We start from the raw sequence: 20,716 nt of genomic DNA on the forward strand, positions 1-20,716 counted from the left end.
TCTCGTCATTTAGTCATCAAACAATCACATGAACTTGTACCAATACCCCTCGAGCTTACAGACTGTTACGAATATGATGTAAAGATTCATTATGTATTAAGAAGATCTAAAATGCTATATCATGCTAACATGCCCATTTATTTCTCTGTATGATCTCTTTGCCTCTGCCTATTAACTGAGAATTCCGCCTGTATAGACAATTAAAATAGATATATAAACATAATTCTATCAAATGAATGTGAGAGATCGATACAAGAGAAGAAATATACCCAGAAGAAACCCGATGTACTGTGAATTGTGAACCTGAATGACCCGAGAAACTTTTAATCACAATTTGTGTGAAAATGCAATGTGTGGTATATGAAGAAAAAACCGTATTTTGGAGAAAGAAAGAAAAAGAACCATGTATGATATGATGTACAAGAAAACTGGTGACAGAAAAAAAGAAAATTACACGCGTCCAAGAGCGGTGTCCAGATCACGAAGGAATGAATCCTCTCCAGGTAATCGTTTAGAGGGTACGATTAATGAGGAACTCTCAGATCTAGTATCGTAACTAGTGCTGCCTCTAGAGAGCATCGTAAGACGTGTAGATGCCCCTTTCCTCATCGGTGACTGGCTTCTAACAGAATTACCACCGGGCGTGTGGATACCAGGAGGCGTGAGGAATTGGAGATCGGGAGTAGAGGCGTTACTATCGCCAGGTCGGTAGCCGGCGAAGTAATCGTTGATATTTTGATAACCCTTGACACCACTGCCGTAACCCATGATGGAAGTAGGTCTTTCGAGAGTGGGGGATGGAACAACGGTTGAAGCTGCTTGCATGGATCGTGCCATTATGCTAGGACTGGATCCCCGGAAGATGGATGGTCGCATAGGTCGAGTCTGGATAGCAGAGGGTATAGATGCTTGTCCCCACATGTTACTTGCTACTGCGAGTGATGGTAGTGCAGGTCTTAATGTGGGTCTTGGTTGTTTTGAAGGGAATTTTATGTCGTAGCGAGACTTTCCAATCCAGAGCATCTGCTCATGCTCTCTGAGATACCTGTTGCCTCCGAAAGATTTTTGAACAATTTCTCGACTTCGCATTCCAAGGGCTCGAAGTTCGCCTTTCTTCTCATACATTCTCTTGGTAATAATCGCAACTTCTTCTGCAGAAGGCTTATCGATGATAGAAGGAGGCTTGTAACCTTGAGGGTCATTCGCATAAGGAGCCCATTCGTCCAAAAGACCAAGCATATTGATCTGCGCTCTTGCAAGACTTTGTGCATCATTGGGGGCAACCACAGCACTGAAGCAGTCGCCGGTGTTGAAATCTGTAAGAACCCGAAGGGAAGCCCCAACATCTGTACATACAACAGGCGCGCCAGTCAAAGCTGCTTCGCCCAATGCTAAGGGAAGCCCCTCGGAGATAGAAGAATTAAGGAAGACCCAAGTTTTCTTGAGCACATCAGTTGGGCTTGCAGTTCCGCACAAGTTGACATAGCCTGGTAAGGATTTGGAGGCTAATATTTCGAAACAGTCTGTTGAGTATTGTGGTGCTTTGTCAATTGCACCGTAGATATCGAGGCGATAGTCTTTAAATCCCCATACATTTACAATGATATCAGCAGCTAAAATGGCAGTCTTGATATCCTTCGCATACCAAACATGAGAAAGCATGGTGACTGTTGGCAAAGGTGAAGTTGTCTCCTTGATTGGACTGAATTTAGAGATATCTGCAGGTGGGATACCATTAACGACAGGATCAATCTTGCGCTTGAAAATGTTTCGGTGCTCGAGTTTGCCTTGGTGTGATCCAATTTCGATTTCCCATCCAGGATTGAAGAAGTCGGCGCAAGGTAGAATGATATCGGCGTGGTGAAGTGTCAGTTGACTGGTGAGCTTCATGAGACCAAGTAACGAGTTTCTGACAAATGGTGGTAGAGAGCAAAGATCTGAAGACAGGTAGAGATTTGTTTCGCGCCAACTAATAGCGTGATCCCAGATTTGCAATGTGCTGCCCCTAGTAATCTTGCACACAATTCCATACGAAGCACTGACGGAATGATGTGACGCTTGGAAAATCGCCGGAATCCTCTCAGGCATGGGAAGAGAGAATATAAACAAGTAGCGAAACCAGAGATCGAGTGCGGCGTCGAGTTGAGCTATTGTAGGTATCTCAGTCTGAAACCAACCCTCTGAGGGAGTTGGGCTCACAAGGTCTTGTGAGATCCATAGGTTCCGCCAGGCATTCTTAACGATTCTACTGTTCCAGACACCCGTCCAATGTTTTCCTTGGGAGAAATACGCGTTTAGGTTGACCAAAGCTCGGGTTGATTGGAGAATGTCACTGTTCGAATATTGACTCGTTCTAGCCCCTTTCACCAGAGCTTTGAGAATTGGAACAAAATTCTTCTGAATGTCTAATTTTGTCGCATCTCTGACAGCATGAATGACCTCTGAATCTAATCGATCTCTGAAAATTCCATGGGTCGGTGTCATGAAATCGAGTCCCCAAATTGGAATGACTTTCAGTGTTTGGACGTTCTCTTGTGTTTGATGTTTAGGCACTCCAAAGTCATTCGCTGATTCTGAAATCATGTACCATTTCGCTGCCTTAAGATTGTTTACCATGTCTCTTCGACATGCAGACACCCCACCTCCTTCATTGGGCCAAGTTCCGGAGTCTGTGGCAAGAACATGAAGCTCGTCGCTTTTGAAATCTGGGGCAGACCTCGTGCGAGCATTGGCAGAACCCCCCTGTCCAAATGCGTACAAATCTGCAATCTGAAATGCGAGTGGTGCCCATCCCGAAATTGATTTATCAAGATCGATAACGGCCATAATTGCGTCTGCATTCTCATGCAAATATTCTTCAGCCAGCCTGAGGTTGCCGTGATCACGTCTTCGATAATATGGGCGCAACATTGGTTCCCGTCGAAGAAGTCTTTCGTCAAGCCATCTCATGATTACACCATCATACGCCGAATTGTTTTTCCATGCTTGCCATAGCCTCGACCTAGCTTTCGAAGTGGAGACTGGATTTTGATGGGTATTCATGCCTAGCCATCTGGGCAAAGCATGTGAGCGTAATGATTTAAAGCCAATCATGTGATCATCATGGCGAAATGCAAAGTTGGTGGGCTTTTTGAGGACTCCGAGATGATCCCATTCTATCAGCGCAGGTGTGTCGACAGGCTCGCCATTCAATGTTGTGTATATGGTTGGATGATATTTATGATCATATGACCACTGTGACTCATATACATCGGGGCCGATGACAAAGGTGGCCTCGATAACTTGTGAATGGGGTATCCATGTGTCCAGCTTGTCTTGACGTTTAGCAGGAGGAGCGGCCCATGAAACCATGCAAAACATATGCGGCAATACAAACTCTGCTCTCAACAACTCATCTTCAAAATTGCTGTTTTGTCTATAATGGCAATTGAAGCGCACGAGATTTCCATCGAGAATGTAGGACCCACTTTGAACAAGACCTTGTTTATTGAACAACACTTGTTCAAATTGGTTACTCCCTTCCACACATCGTCGCGAAATCGGATAGCGCCGACGTGTTGTCATGACATTCTGTTTTGAAATCTTTTCCAAGTCGTATTCATATTCATAAACGTTTGCTTTCACGCCTTTGACATAGTCTTCTCTGCGTAAAAGAAGAAGATCCTTGCTGTAAATGCTAATGCGCTCAAGCTTGGCTGAATCGGCTGGCTCTTGCTTGAGGACACCACCATATTGTCGGAGCTCGCAGATGCCATTGCTGAGTAACGACTCTTGTATGGCTTCAGCACCTTCCCTACCATTGTTAATGATATGGCTACCAGTAATGCTGGCTGTATCCGGGACTCGAACAAATGCTGTCGAAGACCCTCCAGTGCTGTCTATCATTATCCTTTGACGCTTTAATGACACTGTCGTACCACGTATTTGTTTCCAGAGAGTTTCTACATTCTTTCTACCATGGAGCAAGAAAATGGGCATCAAAATACCCTGCAAAAAATTCGCGTATGACCATATTCCAGTTATCAAGAACATGACAATCGATCGCATGTACTTTGGAGTTGACTTCATGGTATAATTGAGCTCTCTTTGCAACTCTGGCTCTGCCACAAATGCTATCGCGAATAACTTCAGGCAATGCCCAATCGTATGATAAACCTTACTGAATGGCCATTTCAGCTGTTTTGTGATTAAATCTGCTGTCAATCTCCGTGTTTGTGTCTTTCCAAATAAGTTCATTATGTTAGACTTTTCATGCTTATCGGAACTCTCTACCGGAGCAGTCTTCGCAAATTCCAATGTGTACCGTTTCTTTTCAGTGGCAACGAAGGCACCAAAATTGCGGCGAGCTAAGAAAGTGGCGATGGGTAGGCCTTTGAGCTTGTTCGCTCGTACCCAACTATGCTGGTCAGTTGTCAATGCATCAACTTGTCCCGTGCATCTGTCGAGAATGAGCTCTCGAATCTCTGTAGGAAGTCCTTCCCAATCAATGTTTGGGTTGCATCCGATAGCTGTATGTCTAAGGATTTCGTCATCAAAACAGGTCGCAACATTTTCTGCATCGGCTTTTGAGGGGTTTGAGAAATTCAAGAAGTTTCGTAGTCCCTGAGGTACAAGGGTTTGCTCCAATAGGCCTGACGGTGAAACGGAAGAGAGCAATGATTCCAGGAGTATAGCGTCTTCGTGCGAAACACCCTGAAAAGTTTCGGCTGCAATGTGAAGCAGTATTTCGGCAGTCCTGTAGCAGGTTAGCACTAAAAATGGTCGGGCTATAGAATGACTCCAGTAAGGAATCTGACACTGGTGGCGGCAATAGGAGAAATGTCACTTACGCCTGGCAGAAAAGACTGATGCTTGAATTCTGGTCCATCGCATCCATTGTTTCGCAACCAATGATGATCCTCATTAGATTACTGGAATCGCAGCCAATTGCTTTTAGGTCCTTGAATTCATCAGAGAACATAGACATAGCGACGCATTCGACCACAATCTTTCCACTTTCAAAAGCTGTGATGGTCTCATCCAATAATGCCTTTACTTCCGGAAATGCACTCAGAGCAAAATTTGGGATTGAATCAACCGAGCTGCCTTTGATCTCTTCAAATATTCCAACAGCATGATGTAGAATCGACTTAATTTCCAAACCGGGATGTGTCATAGGATCGACTTCATATTTTTCGTCATCGTTAAGGGCATCCAGATTCTCGAAAGTCATGCGGAGCTCGTCTTGAGATAGTAATAACTCACGACCCGGACTTGTGAATTCGTGGAATGATCTATCTTGTGATATCTTATTCCAAATGCGACCTTCGGAGTCCATCGTATCAACTGGTTTTGCTCTAATGCCCGCGTAATATAGAGAGAGGAATGCTGCAGTCCATGTTGCTGCCGCAAGCGCTACCACATCACAGTACTCGAATTGAGGAAGAAAATGTCTAAGTATTTGTCCAGAGGGAAGGCCAACGCAAGTGGCTATGAGAAGAGGCTTGAGACTTCGAGGGCCCGCGAAAATTTTTGTGTACTAGATGAGAGTTTAGCTGATGTAGATTTAAAAATTTTTGTCAAGGTTCTTGACAAGGAAATGTACCTGATAGAATAGTAAACCTGTGGATACTTATTAACAAACGTTTCAAATCATGGAAATGGTGCTTACCTGTATAGGCTCCAACATAAGCAATAAAAAGAAGGGTTGAAGCCTCTGTGCTGTCAAATACCCAGAGAAGACTAGAGGCTACAGCTAAACTCCAAACATGAAATAATGAGTACCGTCCCAGCATACTCCAATAAAGGTGTCTCCGTGCCTTGACACCTGCGTCGACTGCGTCTGGAATTGAAGAGACGTCGCCAATCAGCATATTCTGACTTTCAGCTGTCATGGTATGAAGCTTTGCGGCATTGAGATCTAGAAGAACTGCACCAATTAGGTAATAAGCCAAAGCAAAGCCAACAGGCATCCGGTATCTTGTATTCTGCGCCGATAGCCCGAGGAGACGTCCACCGGCAAGAAGTGAGTTCCATTTGTCGAGAAGTGCTACGATAAAGTAGAGAAGACTACAACCAACCTGCCTTATTTTAGTATTTCATTTCGCAATTTAATAATTATATGGTGAAAGAAAATTACTCACCTCATCACCAGCCTGACGCCAATGGATAAAAGCATTGTGCAACCTAAGACCTGTTTGCATTTGCTTGAGAGTATCCAGAGCAACCTTAATTTGCATGTTCCAAGTTGATGAATATGGCATTGGTAGTGGCGTTCCCGAGTAGCCCGAGTACCATTTCAATAGAAATATTGTTGCGTCATAGCTGTCCACCAACGATTTGACAGTTGGATCCTGACAGTTATGTCGAAAGCCACTTCGTACTTTTCTTATTTCTTCAATCATTGCAGTTCTTGAAATTTTCAAGGCTGCCGGATCGGTCATTCCATCGAATGCACGGTCATCGCCGTCCTTGTGAGTCTTAATATACCATTCTTTCAATTCCTTGTCACTAATCTTTTCAATATTTTGATGCCATGTAGTCCATTTAGATGCTGTGTGTCGAGTTCCCAAAGCGAGAAGAAATATAAAGACATACAAGACACTCAAATAGATATAGATATCATAACCAGGAACAAAAATTGTTGTGATTGGTGAAACAAATAAGACAGGTAAAATCATGAGGATAACTGGACGTCCAGATTGGAAAGTGGTACCTGGATAAGAAAAATTGGCCAGAGTTGCAAGCAGTATCAAATAGGTGCTTAGTGCAAACAAGTACAAAAAGAATACTAGCCCTGCAACGATACCATCTTTGATACCAAGACCAATCAAGCCAATCAAGCCAGCGGCAAGTGAGAAAGCAACACCGCCAACGATTCTCGTCGCTATGAATTGGTTCATTGCGGAAAAGGCCATTGAAATGAGATAGTAAGAACCGCCGCATGTTATCCATGTGCCACACATGCCTGATATTAAAAGGGAAATCATCAAAGCCAACGTAGCAGAATGCTGAGCTGTGCGACTCATATTTCCACTCAAGTAGAGACCTTTGCCAGTGCTTGTTAATAGCAGGATATCCAAAAGTGCTGGTATCGCGAAAACACTCAAGAAAGTAAATCTCATTGTCCCAGAAAGACCCTTGGCTTTAAAATCTCCGATATCAATCTTTGCAGCTGCATAGGCTGAGGGAGTTGAAGGATCAGCATCGGTCCAGATTGGAGGCTCCCGGCCAGGTTGATGATGACAAGTCCGATAACGATCCGATAGTAATTTGCCGAAACAACTAGGGGTCATGTCAAAGTAAGACTCGCATCGGGCTCCCGTTGCAAAAAGCTCCGCAAATGCAGCCGCCTGGTCGCTCTGATCATTGAACAAGGTGTTTCTATCAGTGACTTCAACATACGCCTCATCAAAAGCGTGCTTCCGAAAAACAGAAAATAAAGCAAGGCAAATAATATCAACACGGGCGTCAATCTTTTTCGCCTCCATAATCTCAATCAGAGCCTTCGTGATAGCCTGAAGTGTGTTCAATCTTCTTTCTTTTAATACAATAGTGATTGCATCATTGATTTGGTTGAAGACGTAGAGAGCATTCTCCTCAGAAGGATGCTGCGAGTTATTGTCCACGTGCCATTTTGATCTTAATGCTATGAGATCTTGTGGAGATTTTTGATTCCCTAGGTAACCGACAGAACAGGCATCTTTCATCTGGATAAAGTCTGTGGAGTCTAGTAATTCTCTTTCGCATGCAAATATTATCGAATCGATCAAATCCCCGTTGCCCTTGACGGAAGATAACTGCAATGTCTGAAGAAATCTAAGCAGCTCTGATGGCGAGAGAGAGCTTATGTCATTGAGCAATCGTGGAGGTAGGTATGAATCTGATTGTGTGGACCACTGCCAAAATCCTTTCTCTGCCTCAAATGATTCGTGGCGAGGACAGCCACGACTTGATAAGAATGTATGCAAGATTGTTCCACTGAGATCTTGAACATTTCTTGACATGAAAATGTCAAGCTTAGTCCGCTCTTCGAACGCAAACACTGCCCAGTAGCGACTTTCATTTTGGTACTGCAATCCCGAGTCAAGGCCCTTGTACACTCTGATGAAGTCTGTGGGGGCAGAATCATCAGCTAAGGCACAAAGCTGATTCGCAAGTTCTTGTATCGCTGCATGCCACGCTGAAAGCTCCACCATTCCGTGCTGATTACAAAATTGGCTTAATTTGCCACCAATTTCTTTCAACACATTATTATCGATCGGATCGAGAAGATCAAGGGATTTGAGTTTCTTTTGTGATTGGAGGATTTCATCAAACGATTTTCTGGAAGCATGAACCCCAAGTGGAAAGCATCCAAGGAAGTCGTTGGATGACCCACCAGGAGACGCTGATATGGGATTCCCAGGTGATTGATTGAGATACGAATATGGACCATCGGAGAATCTACGGTTCGGTGCGTGGATGGATAAAAGTGATTCTGCCGGCGTGAGAGATCTACTGGAAAATCCCGGTAGGTTAACATCAGATGAATTTCTTGGTAGGTCCAAAAGCACTTGAGGAGTGGCAGAGGGCATTTCAAGGTCTACATCGGCAAATGAGAGCTGGTTAGATTTCTCCGATGGCTGGAGGTCGACTTCAATGGAGAGCGCTCCCAGAATGTTCTCAGCTAGGTCCGTCATTTCCGGTATATATTCATTAGCAATCTGAACCAGCGTTAGTAAAGTTTGGTGTGGATGGCCAAGGAGTAAATTTTTGGATGGTGATCAAGGATAGAGTGCTATATTGGATGATGTGCTTACAGTATGGTTCAGGCGCCACTTTTTATGTGCCTCCATGACTCCAGGCTCCTTGAGCCATGAAAAGGCTCCCAACGGTTCCTTTTGGTCTATGCCATGAGATGTTGAAGTTAAATCAGAATTTGAACCAATCCATGGTGATAGCGCGCTATAGAACTTTGACCATTGGTAGGATCTTCTGACAATGGCGTTTGCTGGATTTACCCCATCATCCAGAGTCTCCCATAAACAGACAACGAATGGCCGGAGGCACGCTTGAGAAACAAAAGCTTTGATGGTGGGCCTCATCTCTTGCATCTGAAATGCATCCCGTTCGTCCCCATTTGATGATATTGTGCCATTTCTTATTATCAGGCCAGCTACTTCATTCAGTTCTGCCAATTTAGGATCGCGTAAAAATCCAGGAGATGATGTTTCGAGATAGGTCTGGAATCCAAGTTTATGAATGAAGGTAATGAATTCGATGAGCATTGGACTTGGTAGTTGATCATACCAATTGCTAATTAAAATCCCAGAAAAACGGCAATCGCTACCTGACGCTGTTGATGAAGCTAATAGCTTGGTGACCCAGGCAATAGCACCTTCGAGCGCCGCTGAACCTTTGCATTGCTGCGGCACAACAAGGCTTATATCAAGTCTTGCCAGGACCTGTGGCGGTTTGTAGTAAAGCCCGGATGATAGAACATGGATTACATTCTCCTGAAAGGCATCGACAACAAGAAGGTCCCATTGTGCTAACACTTGCAGGTCTTCACTTGTTGGCGTATGATTGAACCCACCTAAGTATACTCCAAAGCTTTCGGGCTTCTTCTCGACAGCGACGACTTTATAATGTGATAGTTCAGAAAGAGTCTTGACAAGATACTTCTTGATGGACGCGGGGACAGATTGCTTTGCAGATTTCCATTTCTACATACAGAAGAACGTTAGCTATAGATGTTGACAGCCATGAAGCTTTATCACATGAACCTTTGAGGTCTGCGATAAGATATGAAGATATTCTTTGCTATTTTACTTACTCGATAAGCCTCTATTGAGCTCTGGAAGGCAAGATAAGATATGAAGCTCAAGCCAAGACCAACAGAAGCAAGGATAAATGCAATGAGAATCTGTTCAAAAATTAACAGGGGAAACAGCCAGCCAGACGCATGGGAAAGATTACAAACTGCCACCAATCTTTTGTTAAGTCCCCCCAAGAGGCAGCTTCAAGGCCTGTGATTTGAGCCATAAATGATATGAAGACCGAAGAACGAGGAGTTCTTCAGAGAGAACGAAAGTAAACGGCAACGAATAACATGTGGTAAGTGAAAGTGAACGTTACAAGTCAAGGAAAGAAACCATCAGGAGAAGTCGCGGTGGAGCACATCCGTCATAATAAAAGTCAGATCTACGACAAGATTTTCATTGAGATGGCGTGGGCGTAGACCGCGTCGAGGATACAGAGATTGGGCACCCCCTCCCCAAGTAGGTCTAGGTGGCTATCAATGTTACTTACTTGTAGATACTTACTAGGACTCTTCAGCCCATGCTCTAAAGAGCGGGTAGTGGTAATCCAGGAATAGGATTATTTGCGAGTTTCTGTTCTCGCGACTTCGCCTGATTTCCAATGCTTGGCACCCCGTATCCGGAAACTGTCAAAGTGGTTACAGTCGCTCTGAGCTCCTCTGTACCAAAGCATTTCGTTTCGTAACGTAGTTTGCAGATACGGGCGAGGGCTAGTAGGAACTGGTCGTTTAAACCCCAAATCCATATACACGTGGCCCTGCACCGCAGGTGCGATTGCAAGATCAAAATACATTGAAAAGAAAGCAAATATTGGATTTCGGAAGGAATACCTGGTAGCTGCAGATCGTTGGATGATGATGCCATACGCACAATGTCAGCACGGAGAGTACACATCGCACGCCACAGAAGGATGTTGGAACATTCGATACCCGAGGGATCAAAGTTTGACAGCACAATTGTCAAATTCAGCATGTATCGAGCATATTGGTCCAAGGTTCAGCTTCGTATGGTGCACGATGCGTTTTCGCTATAGGGGATGCGCTGGGCATGTGGCGGTTAGGGATGTGGTGTAACTGTGAGTTGAGATGATATTGGAATTATGGGGTGCCTTGGGGGGGAGGGCAGGGAATAGTCCAGCCTCTCGTACGTCTTTTCTTTTCAAGATGAATAGTGAACAGAGCTTGTGATCGAATTGTTTCAGGTGGGCCTGGTGGACTCGGTGGACTCGGTGGGCTCCTGTAGCATTCGTCTGGGACTGACTCGATGGATGGGGGTTTACGATGGAGGAATTGGTTGCGACTACGACTACGACTGTGACTGCGACGATGGTTCGTGTCGCCAACCGGAGATGAAGGGGGAGGGGTATTTAACCGGACCTCGGGAGCGGAAAATCTTTTTACTTAATAATATCCAGAATAGTACTAGCGCCCCACATCATCTAATCTTTCCTTGGAGCTACTTCGGGGCCAAGCCTTGGTCATCTACTCTGTACGTGAACGTCTCCTAAGTCTTTTCCAGCTAAAATTTCTATATATATCCATATATATCTCCATTCGCTCCAAAAGGGGTAATTATACATTAGCCTCCACAAGCCTGTCGCTTTGCAAGGGGTTCCAAAAGCTTGTTTTTTCCCTCGAGACACCGCTTGGACGGTTGGACCACTCTCATCGCAACTTTAATATAACATCCTTCTTGCATACCGCGCTAAATATCTATTGGACCATGATGCTTGCTGCCGCCCCCAGCAACCCTTCCCTTCTCCATGAATGTTTATACCCACCTAGTCCTAGTCGCTTACATCCCAGGGATTGAAATTTATGGCATAGGCCTCCAAACGTTCCCCAAGACAATGCCTACTGCAGTCACATTTTGGCTCTCATTTGGCCAACACTTGACCATCGATACTGTTCGGATTGTTACAATCAGAATTTTCAGAGACCATGTGTCATTCAGCTCTCCATCAGCTTTCGTGTGGATTGGATGAGCTCAGCCCTTCCTGCTGTCATGTCGGCTATTTCGTGTTCTGGGACGTTCCGATACACATCCTTGTTCGATTTTTCATCTATCTTCCTTCCTAACTCATTTCTTTTGCATATTCTTCGTCTCATAAGGCCTATCTCAGACCACACGCGGCTTTAGATCCCGTGTTCGACCAACCTGTAGCCGTAAAGCTCGTGTCCGAAGCCTTAGTGGAAAGTACGATCGAGCCTATGGTGCTGTGGCAAGTAACGTTGTCCTTGGCTGTCAGAATGCGTGCGTAGATTCAATAGTTTCTTCAATGTGGTACTTACTCGTGAGTGAGATGAGAATTTTACGTGCTTGGAGACTTGTTGCTTCATTTCATTTTACTTCTTAAGTCGAGACAAGTACACCCTCGTTTTACGATATTCATTGCCATCAATCTTTCTCGTTCTTTTCTCATTTAAATACCAAATAACACTCGTTGTAGCGAAGGTTTGAGATCTAAACTTTATTCTATTAATTGGCCTTCCTTGAACATTCAAGATGGTGTTATTGTACCACCTCGTTACCCATATTCTCCCTCTGAGCTTGTTCCTAGATGCAGCTCTTGGCCATCGGGCTCATCGCCGAAATCCCGCTGAGGCGGATAATCTCCCTCAATCAGAATCAGTTGCGGTTACCAACCCTCAGGCTATTATGACCTCGACAGTTCCTGCCGCACCTCTCGCTACGGTATCCATTGGAACGCTAGCTGTCCTTGCCAATACTACTGTTGCTACCCCCCCTCTAGCAGAGCTTATTGCTACTGATGCAGTTGATACTGTCAGCAGTAAAGTTCTTGTCATTGCACGAGATTCAGTCTCCGCATACTCTGCTTGGAGTGGGCTCAATGATCGAGGAATCCCATATGAAACCTTGATCGTCCCTGCAGCTGGTGTAGCACTACCAACCTTGAACAGTTCAGAAACCCACGGAAATTATGGACTCATTGTTGTTATGTCAGAACTGAGTTACTCCTACCCTGACTTGGGATATCAAAGTGCAATTACAGCCGACCAATGGCAAGCAATCTACAATTATCAAACCGCCTTTCGCGTTCGATTGGTGAGACTTGATTCTTATCCATCCGCTGCATTCGGTACAGAGGCACTAGGAGCTTGTTGCAATGATGGTGTCGAGCAGCTTGTTCACATTTCCGACAACTCAGCCTTCCCTAAGGCGGGACTCAAGACCGGTGCGACCATGAGTACCAAGGGCATATACCACTATCCTACTCAAATCACAAACTCGACGCTGGCAAAGGAGTTTCTACAACTAGGAGCCTCTTCTGATGGCCAATTCACTACCGCAAGTACAGCAGGTGTAATCAATAATATTAATGGCAGAGAACAAATGGTGTTTTACGTTCCATTTTCCACAGATTGGGCTGTCACATCTGTATGGTTGCAACATGCTTGGATCGACTGGGGTACAAGAAGTCTCTACACTGGATACAGAAGAGCACTACTCAGCACACAGATTGACGATATGTTCTTGGAGTCAGATATTTATTCACCTGCTGGGTCGACTTACCGCATTGGCACGGCCGACTTGGCTCAGCATATTACATTCATGGGTTCGGTTAACTCTAAATTGAATGCTGGAAGTAACTGGTTCATTGAAGTTGGACATAATGGTAATGGAAATGTCGAAAAATCCGATGAAATCAACGCAAGCGAAAGTGTATGTACTCCTTTGATCATGTGACCCTTACTTCATTCTCTCCGCTTTTCGGTCTCGTTTGCGTTCCAATTTCAGCCCAATAGATGAGCAAAACTAACTTTTGACTTCAGGTCTGTTCTCCTGGACCCATTGAGTATGGCGAACAAATCGATACACCATTGGAGTGGGTCAAGCCCCTTGGAACCGGAACCGATATCTGGCCCAAAACATCGGTTCTTTACCCCAATTATACCACCGCATGCTTAAGCGACGATTCTCTACTCACGTGGTGGATCACCCCCTCTAATCTTAATGCCTTTGCACACATTTCTCACACGTTCACACACGAGGATCAAAACAATGCGACTTACGCCGATGTATATCGAGAGATGACCTGGAATCAAGCCTGGCTTACTGCGACCGGATTTGCCAATGCAGAAAAGTTCAGTCCACAGGGACTTATTCCACCTGCCATCACGGGGCTTCACAATGGTGATGCGCTTAGGGCCTGGGCTGACAGCGGTATCACGCATGCAGTTGGAGACAATACCAGAGCGGCTCTCTTGAATACCGTAAGTGTTGCTGCGTGCCGTGTTTTCGGAAAACCCCTCTTTCTCTTGTTGCACAAACCTTTTTCCACACAAATTTCGCTAATGTGAACACAGGAAAATGAGCATTGGCCTTTGTTCACAACAGTTGAGGCCAACGGCTATGCTGGTATCCAAGTGACTCCAAGATGGGCAACCAACATTTACTACAATGTAAGTTCGACTTGATCGAGTAGAATCGCTAAATCTGACACAAATTAGTGCGACATGCCTGATTGTACCGTGTTGGAATGGATCAACACCAGTGCCGGATCCGGTGATATAAACACTCTCCTTGAGGTTGAGAAACAGACAAATGTCAGACATTTGTTGGGTCTTCACCATGATGCCTTCATGTTAGTGCCACATTCCGCTCTTCTCTCCATGAGTGTTTGCTAATTTTTTGAAATAGGTTCCATCAAGCCAATTGTAAGTTATGGCCCCTCCTGTTGATTCTTCCTCACCACGATTCGCTTGATGTGGTATCCAAACAGGCCACCATGATAAGCAGTTACTAATTCATTAATGATGTAGTGCGCTACACAGGAGCGGCAACGTACACTATCAATGGAGTGACAGCGCAACTTTCGCTGCTCATGGCATGGGTTGAGACCGTGACTCAAGAATTCGTCCGATTGTGAGTTTTGTTTCTGCGATGTTTTCATCCGTACTGACCGAGTATAGGGTTGATTGGCCTCTTATCACCCACAAACATGACGACGTAAGTCCTAAGGCTCCTGTTAACTGTATATCTTCTAACCGGTCATCAGCTTGCTGCTATATTTGTCAATCGAATGACACGAGATTCTTGTGGAGCTAGCTTGTCATATCAACTCGATACTACCAGCTCATCGATCACAGGCTTCACACTCTCTGCAAATGGCAACACCTGCTCGACACCGCTCCCGGTCACTCTCCCAGGTTCAGTCACTGATACCCAAGGGGCCACTGTCGAGCAGATTGGTAACGACCCTACAACACTGTGGGTCACTTTGTCTGGCGCGCCTGTCAGCTTCACTTTAACCACACCAATTCCCATAACGAGCAGCTAAGCACGCCAGTCTTACTCAGCATAACGCAAGATTAATTATGGCCTGATCCGAGAAGGGGAGCTGGGAAGGAGCACTTACTGCCAGTATCTTTTGCCTCGCATCAAAAACTTTCTCTTCTTATCAGTGGTACGCGTCTTTACGCTATCACAATTCTTGGGTTAAAAGTTTCGTGCTCTTCCTACATACTTAAAGTAGGATTATCACCGTTCAGATAATGAACCATTCTATCTTAATGGGAAGCTTCAAATTACATCTATCATATATCTAATCTGTTCGGGTTCTAACTTTCTCTTTCCTTATTATCCTAAGCATGAATGTGACCCTACAAAGATCCTTTTGAGTTCTCTCCTGCTTCATCAGTGAGCCAAGATGTACATCACCATATGGATATGTCAATTCAATTGAAATATCGATTATCACCTCCCAGATTAGGTGTATTTACGACCCTTGTACTAATTAGTGGGTCCGGAAGGCTCGGATTACACAAAATTTAGACTTCTGTACCCTGCATTCCACAATCACACCGTATCCGTACCGATCCCCCGCAAAAAAAAAAAAAAAAGTCTCCTAGCTTGCCAAAGCGCCTACCGCTTTTCTCTGCCGTCTCATTCGGATACCACTTTCTCGATACGAGCCGCCGCAGTTATTTAACCCAATTGGCAATACTTTCATGCGCAAATAAAGTGATCAGCGTTCCTGAAATTTCTTTGCAAACAAACACACGGAAGAAATTGCAAGCTAGAAACGAGGTACTAGCTAGACCAACTGCTTAGACCCCGGCGATCTTTCCCAAGTTTATTTTTCTTATTTTTACGAATATGCATGCATATACGTGCCCATTATCTCGGTTTCGCCTTGGCAGTCCAGCGGCTCGTACTGCCATGTACCTAGAACGCTGCATCACTAGCACTCCAGCTCCTCTAGGCTTTGTCCTCGAAAAACGCACACTAACATCGTCCCATAAAAAGTGTCACAGACCCCTGAAATATCGTATTCATTACCTATAGCAAGGCTCGGCATATGGGGCCAAAGTATCGAAAAGTCTCGCAAATTGGTGCAATGTTGTAATAGGCGTTCAATATGCGTTGAAAACTTTAGGTATCCACAATCATGACAAAGCTAAAATTCTACCTAACCTAGTGAAACGCCACTTAAATCGGAGTTTAAATCGCCTGAAACATATGCCCTCAGACCCTATCACCAAAACGGGAGACCGCTTCCGTTTCTGGAAGGCGAGCGCTAAGCGAGCTTTCACGCTTGGCGCTTCACGGTTGGGGGGCGACATGCGCCAAGAACCACATATGCTATAACATGTGTATCAAGGAACCCGAGGTACATGACAGCATTGACAGGAAATCCTATTCTCAGTTTTCATAATTGGAGCTCGGGGGAGGGTGGGTAATTCCAAGCCAAAAAAAAAAATTCATTACACCGTAGCCCGCGAATGGAAGTGTAGGATTTCAGCTTGAAAAATTCGGTAGCAGCGAATGCATTGGCACTGTAAGCCTTGGTACGAGGTTATATCGTTTTTGAACTGGAGGGGGATTACTTTTCTCAGTCGGTCACCAGCATTAATGAGGCTGTGCGTATTGGATGAGATGGCGTTTTTGGGGTTACTCAAGGATTCACTGGGGGATTTTACTATATAGGATCGTCTAAGAGAATCTCATCATGACAGGCCATGCAACGAAAACGTCGCTATCGCAGTGCCGTAAAAAAAAACTTCTCGCTGCCAAGACCATCATCTGTTTGTTTTTGTTCTTGCCCAGGATTCCAAACAGAGATTTTTTCTCCGGGCTCTCACTACATCCACTACATCATCAGGGATATTTGAGCTGCCTTGACGGCCGTACTGTCGAATCGGATTACCGCCAGAAACGACATGTCCTCAGGAGGAATATTCAAAACACCTCTCACGAGCAGCGAGATCGCCATCAACACACCACCCATGGCTTCCAAAGAACAGAAACCTGTTAATCCACACAAGATTTTCACCAGGAAATGCAACATCATTCTTGGTCTGATCGCGCTCTTTCTCCTGGCAATAGCCTTGGCTCTGGGTCTGACATTCGGTCTACGACATCACCATTCCTCCCCTCCAGCATCCACTCCTACTACTACACCATCGAACCCGTACCCTCCTACCAACGCCTCATATTGGACCCCAAATCTCAACGCTTCCAATACATGGAACATCGAGTTATTAGCGGCGCTCGATCCCGCCAACATCTATGCGAATACAACAATCTATGACATCGATCTCTTCCTTGCGGCCAATACCACCCCCCCTATAATCCGTACCTTACATTCGCAATCCCACAAAGTAATTTGTTATTTTTCAGCCGGCACCATCGAAACATACCGTCCTGACACGAATCGCTTCCTTCCTTCCGATTATGGCAAGCAGCTTCCCGACTGGCCAAACGAATATTGGGCTAACATTTCCTCACCAAATGTGCGATCCATCATGCAAACACGCTTGGATTTGGCGGTCAATCAATCATGCGATGCGGTCGATCCCGACAACGTTGATGGGTATTCCAATGACAACGGGCTCAAACTAACAGAAGATGACTCTATTGATTATATGCAGTGGTTGGCGGCTGAGGCCCATGGACGGGGTTTAGGGATTGGTCTGAAGAATGCTGGCGAGATTATCGATCGTGTATTGGACAACGTGCAGTTTGCTGTCAACGAGCAGTGCGTGCAGTACCAGGAGTGTGACACCTGGCAGGCATTCATTGACAATGGTAAGCCCGTATTCAATATCGAGTACCCAAAAGATGCACCGAAGGTTAGTGAAGCGGAAAAAACAAGAGTTTGTGATGGCTCAGACATACATGCGGATGGCTTTTTCACCATCATCAAAAAGATGGAGCTGGATGACTGGGTAGAGCGCTGCTGATTCGATCTTGGCGTTGCAAATATTCAGAGAGGTGGATTTTAAAGTGGAGTGTAATATTTTAGCCTGAATAGAATACGATCTGGCTGAAAAAAATCGTGTACCAATGAAGCTTCCCACATGCTTGCTTGTAGCTATTTAAATCCCATGCATGCTTAACTTAAGCATATTGACTAGAAAAAAAAAAGATTACTTGTTTTCAAACAAGTAGCAGGAATTTCATGACATAAGGAAACATAGTGGAGTAGGAGTGATTACTCTAGAGTCTAGACTGTTATGACATGCGAACAAGTCTCGAACTTTACATCATTCAAGCGTCTGAAAAAAAGTACATGGGATAGTGAAAAGTACATGGGACGGTGAGAATACGTGGGACCGTGTGGGGATCCCTGCGGAAATCTCCAGATTATGACACATAGAAACTCAGCCTGCATATAACGACTAGGGTTTCTGTGGCAGCTGGCTATATTTTAACACAAGCAAGCAATATACCAGTTTCGCAGCATGTCCTCTTTTCAGCAGGTTCTTTGCCTTGTGGGAATCCTACCCAAGGTAGAGCTTCCCTTTTGGACACAAATTCCCTTGCCTAATGTACATAGACAGACACAACATTGGGATGATGATGTGCATAAGCCCTACATAGATCAAATGATACTCGTTGCGGCTCTTGATTTATTTCCCCGGTAGCTGCGGCTACTTATCGTGAAACTAACCTTTCTACTTTAGGTAAATAATGGCAGCTCCTCAAATAAGATTATGCTAAAGTGGATAAGTTTGGCTAAAACGATGCACCCTTAATCTGACCAGCATCGGGCGCATTATTTTAGACCCTGTCGAGCTACCGCGAAAACTACAAGGAGACACTTCCGATTGCGGGGTATCTAAGACACCCTAACACGGACAGGGTGTTTCATGATTTACATAGTTGCTGCAAGTCAAGCAACCACTCAGCTAGGTTCCTGATCTAGCCGTTCGATTCTGCTTTTGGGGGTGGCGAAATATAACGGTAATTGTGAAATTTTGTTTTTCATGAACCTCGCTTCGCTTTATTGACATCGATGATGCGAGGTTTTGTGGAAACTTGCAATAACATGAATCGGGTAGAAGGGCCGGTCGCAATTTTTCAATCCTACTGTGCCATATTTCACGATCATCGTTGAAGAAGCCGTGCTTATTCTATTAGGATGATTAATTCCGACCCTGCAGAGGGCTCAGGGGGTTGCCGTCTCATCGCCTGTTCGGCGGAAAATTATTCTCCGGAGTTAGCCTCCAAAAATACCACATTAAACAAAGCATTCTAGTAGACCCGAAATTTTACAATAAGCTTGCCAAGAGACTAAAACCCGTATTGCCGGTTCCAATATACTTGCTGTTACTTCCTAATGCTTCCGTGAAATCCGACGTCAAAACATGACATTGAGCCTGAAAGTTGGACACCAACACAGTCCCATGCTCCACCCAAAAAAAAAGTAGATAAAATGAGATTCCTGTTCTAGATCCTTAGAGACTAACAGCATGGATGAATTGTTCCCAATGCTCCCCCAAATCGGTATAAAGTTCTGTTGCCTGACTAGTGATATATAATGTCCCCACAATCGATCTCAGCTTCTGTGTCTCGGATACAACGTCGGAATGCGTGGACATCAGAGAATCCGGTACAGAGTGCATCAAGCACGCCAAACGCCCTGGGTCCATCTTGAGATCCGTGAGAGCTTTCTCGCAAGCGTTTTCACGATATGTCTTGTGAGTTGCTTCAAACACCACATTGATATCTGGTAAACATGGACCAGATATCAATTTCTTGTGAGGAATTGTTCCTGGATTGTGAATGACCTGCTCGATGACAATCAGTCAGTAGTAGTAATAGAACATATTGGAAAATGCACGCACAAGAGGCTCTGCTCCTAGACCAGAATTGCCTTTTACTGCAGCGTTAATATTTGCCAAAAATGAAGCGTTTGACGCGGACCATTGGCTCGGAGTTTCATCGAAAAATATGCCTCGAACGCCGAGCCCAGCATCTTCGAGCCTCCAAGTGGCGTAAGTTGTCACATCTTCTAGAACACTGGAATATTGCCTGGTTGCATATGCAGTAGAGACATAACCGACAACTGTAACATTAGGGTATGAGTTCAATGTTTGGATCTCTCTTCGGTAGTTACTATCAAGTAATTGTCCAGGGCCATTGTGAGGATTAACCACGACGATGAATTCGAGGCCCGGATACGTAGAGATGCTGTTGTTCAGTCAGACCCATGATCAATATTCCCAAAGATGCCGTCGCTCTCCCCGACTTGCCTTTGAAGTAACCGTCCCCACGCACCAGGGGAAGGGTAAATGTAGAGGGGGACGAGAACCTTGGATTTGGCAGGTATCACTGAGGCCTTCTTCTTGAAGAACATCGTCAATCAGGTACGCGATGATGAAATAAATTTACAGGATTAGGCTGCTGCAACCTAACTTCCCTTTCAAGATATTCTGAAGCTGTCGAAAATAGTCCCCAAACAAGGAAGGCAGCCTTAAGCCTCTATATCGAAAGTTTCGTAGCGGCTGACACGGACGAGAGGAGTTGCTTTTGAAATTGCACTTCAGCAGAGTTGAAACCAATGTGGCCCAATATGGCACGCAATGTAATCCCGCAAGGTCTTGGTAGTAGTGCGCGGCTGCAATACAGGCGACTATTGTGCTGTGACTATAATTATATACGAGCGTTAGCTGAGAGGCCCTGCC

General features: G+C 44.9%; 4 protein-coding genes across 5 annotated transcripts; 2 read left to right on the plus strand and 2 right to left on the minus strand.

Moving 5' to 3' along the window:
- Positions 1 to 66: 66 nt before the first annotated feature.
- Positions 67 to 10,239, minus strand: BCIN_01g05710 (hypothetical protein). The gene is made up of 8 exons (XM_024690568.1): positions 9,940 to 10,239; positions 9,797 to 9,886; positions 8,781 to 9,686; positions 6,123 to 8,684; positions 5,651 to 6,059; positions 5,585 to 5,601; positions 4,830 to 5,518; positions 67 to 4,735 (listed from the first exon to the last, which is right to left on the minus strand). Exons 1-8 carry the CDS (start codon positions 10,003 to 10,005, stop codon positions 451 to 453), a joined length of 9,024 nt encoding a protein of 3,007 aa, XP_024546337.1. The 5' UTR covers positions 10,006 to 10,239; the 3' UTR covers positions 67 to 450.
- A 1,379-nt stretch (positions 10,240 to 11,618) lies between these two features.
- BCIN_01g05720 (hypothetical protein) lies at positions 11,619 to 15,503 on the plus strand. 2 transcript variants are annotated; one of them, XM_024690570.1, is made up of 9 exons: positions 11,619 to 12,075; positions 12,232 to 13,466; positions 13,577 to 14,017; positions 14,111 to 14,206; positions 14,255 to 14,388; positions 14,445 to 14,461; positions 14,567 to 14,669; positions 14,717 to 14,753; positions 14,803 to 15,503. In XM_024690570.1, the coding sequence occupies exons 2-9, from the start codon at positions 12,288 to 12,290 to the stop codon at positions 15,082 to 15,084; spliced, it is 2,289 nt and encodes a 762-aa protein (XP_024546338.1). In that variant the 5' UTR covers positions 11,619 to 12,075; positions 12,232 to 12,287; the 3' UTR covers positions 15,085 to 15,503. The 2 variants fall into 2 exon arrangements, with proteins under 2 accessions (XP_024546338.1, XP_024546339.1); XM_024690569.1 differs by having other exon boundaries at positions 11,619 to 13,466.
- A 932-nt stretch (positions 15,504 to 16,435) lies between these two features.
- BCIN_01g05730 (hypothetical protein) lies at positions 16,436 to 18,213 on the plus strand. The gene has a single exon (XM_001561312.2). It carries the CDS (start codon positions 16,967 to 16,969, stop codon positions 17,987 to 17,989), a length of 1,023 nt encoding a protein of 340 aa, XP_001561362.1. The 5' UTR covers positions 16,436 to 16,966; the 3' UTR covers positions 17,990 to 18,213.
- Positions 18,214 to 19,016: 803 nt separating this feature from the next.
- On the minus strand, positions 19,017 to 20,456 carry BCIN_01g05740 (hypothetical protein). The gene is made up of 3 exons (XM_024690571.1): positions 20,285 to 20,456; positions 19,877 to 20,222; positions 19,017 to 19,819 (listed from the first exon to the last, which is right to left on the minus strand). The coding sequence occupies exons 1-3, from the start codon at positions 20,386 to 20,388 to the stop codon at positions 19,487 to 19,489; spliced, it is 783 nt and encodes a 260-aa protein (XP_024546340.1). The 5' UTR covers positions 20,389 to 20,456; the 3' UTR covers positions 19,017 to 19,486.
- Positions 20,457 to 20,716: the final 260 nt, after the last annotated feature.

Source organism: Botrytis cinerea, chromosome 1 (assembly GCF_000143535.2).
Source record: "Botrytis cinerea B05.10 chromosome 1, complete sequence".
Lineage (NCBI taxonomy): Eukaryota > Fungi > Ascomycota > Leotiomycetes > Helotiales > Sclerotiniaceae > Botrytis > Botrytis cinerea.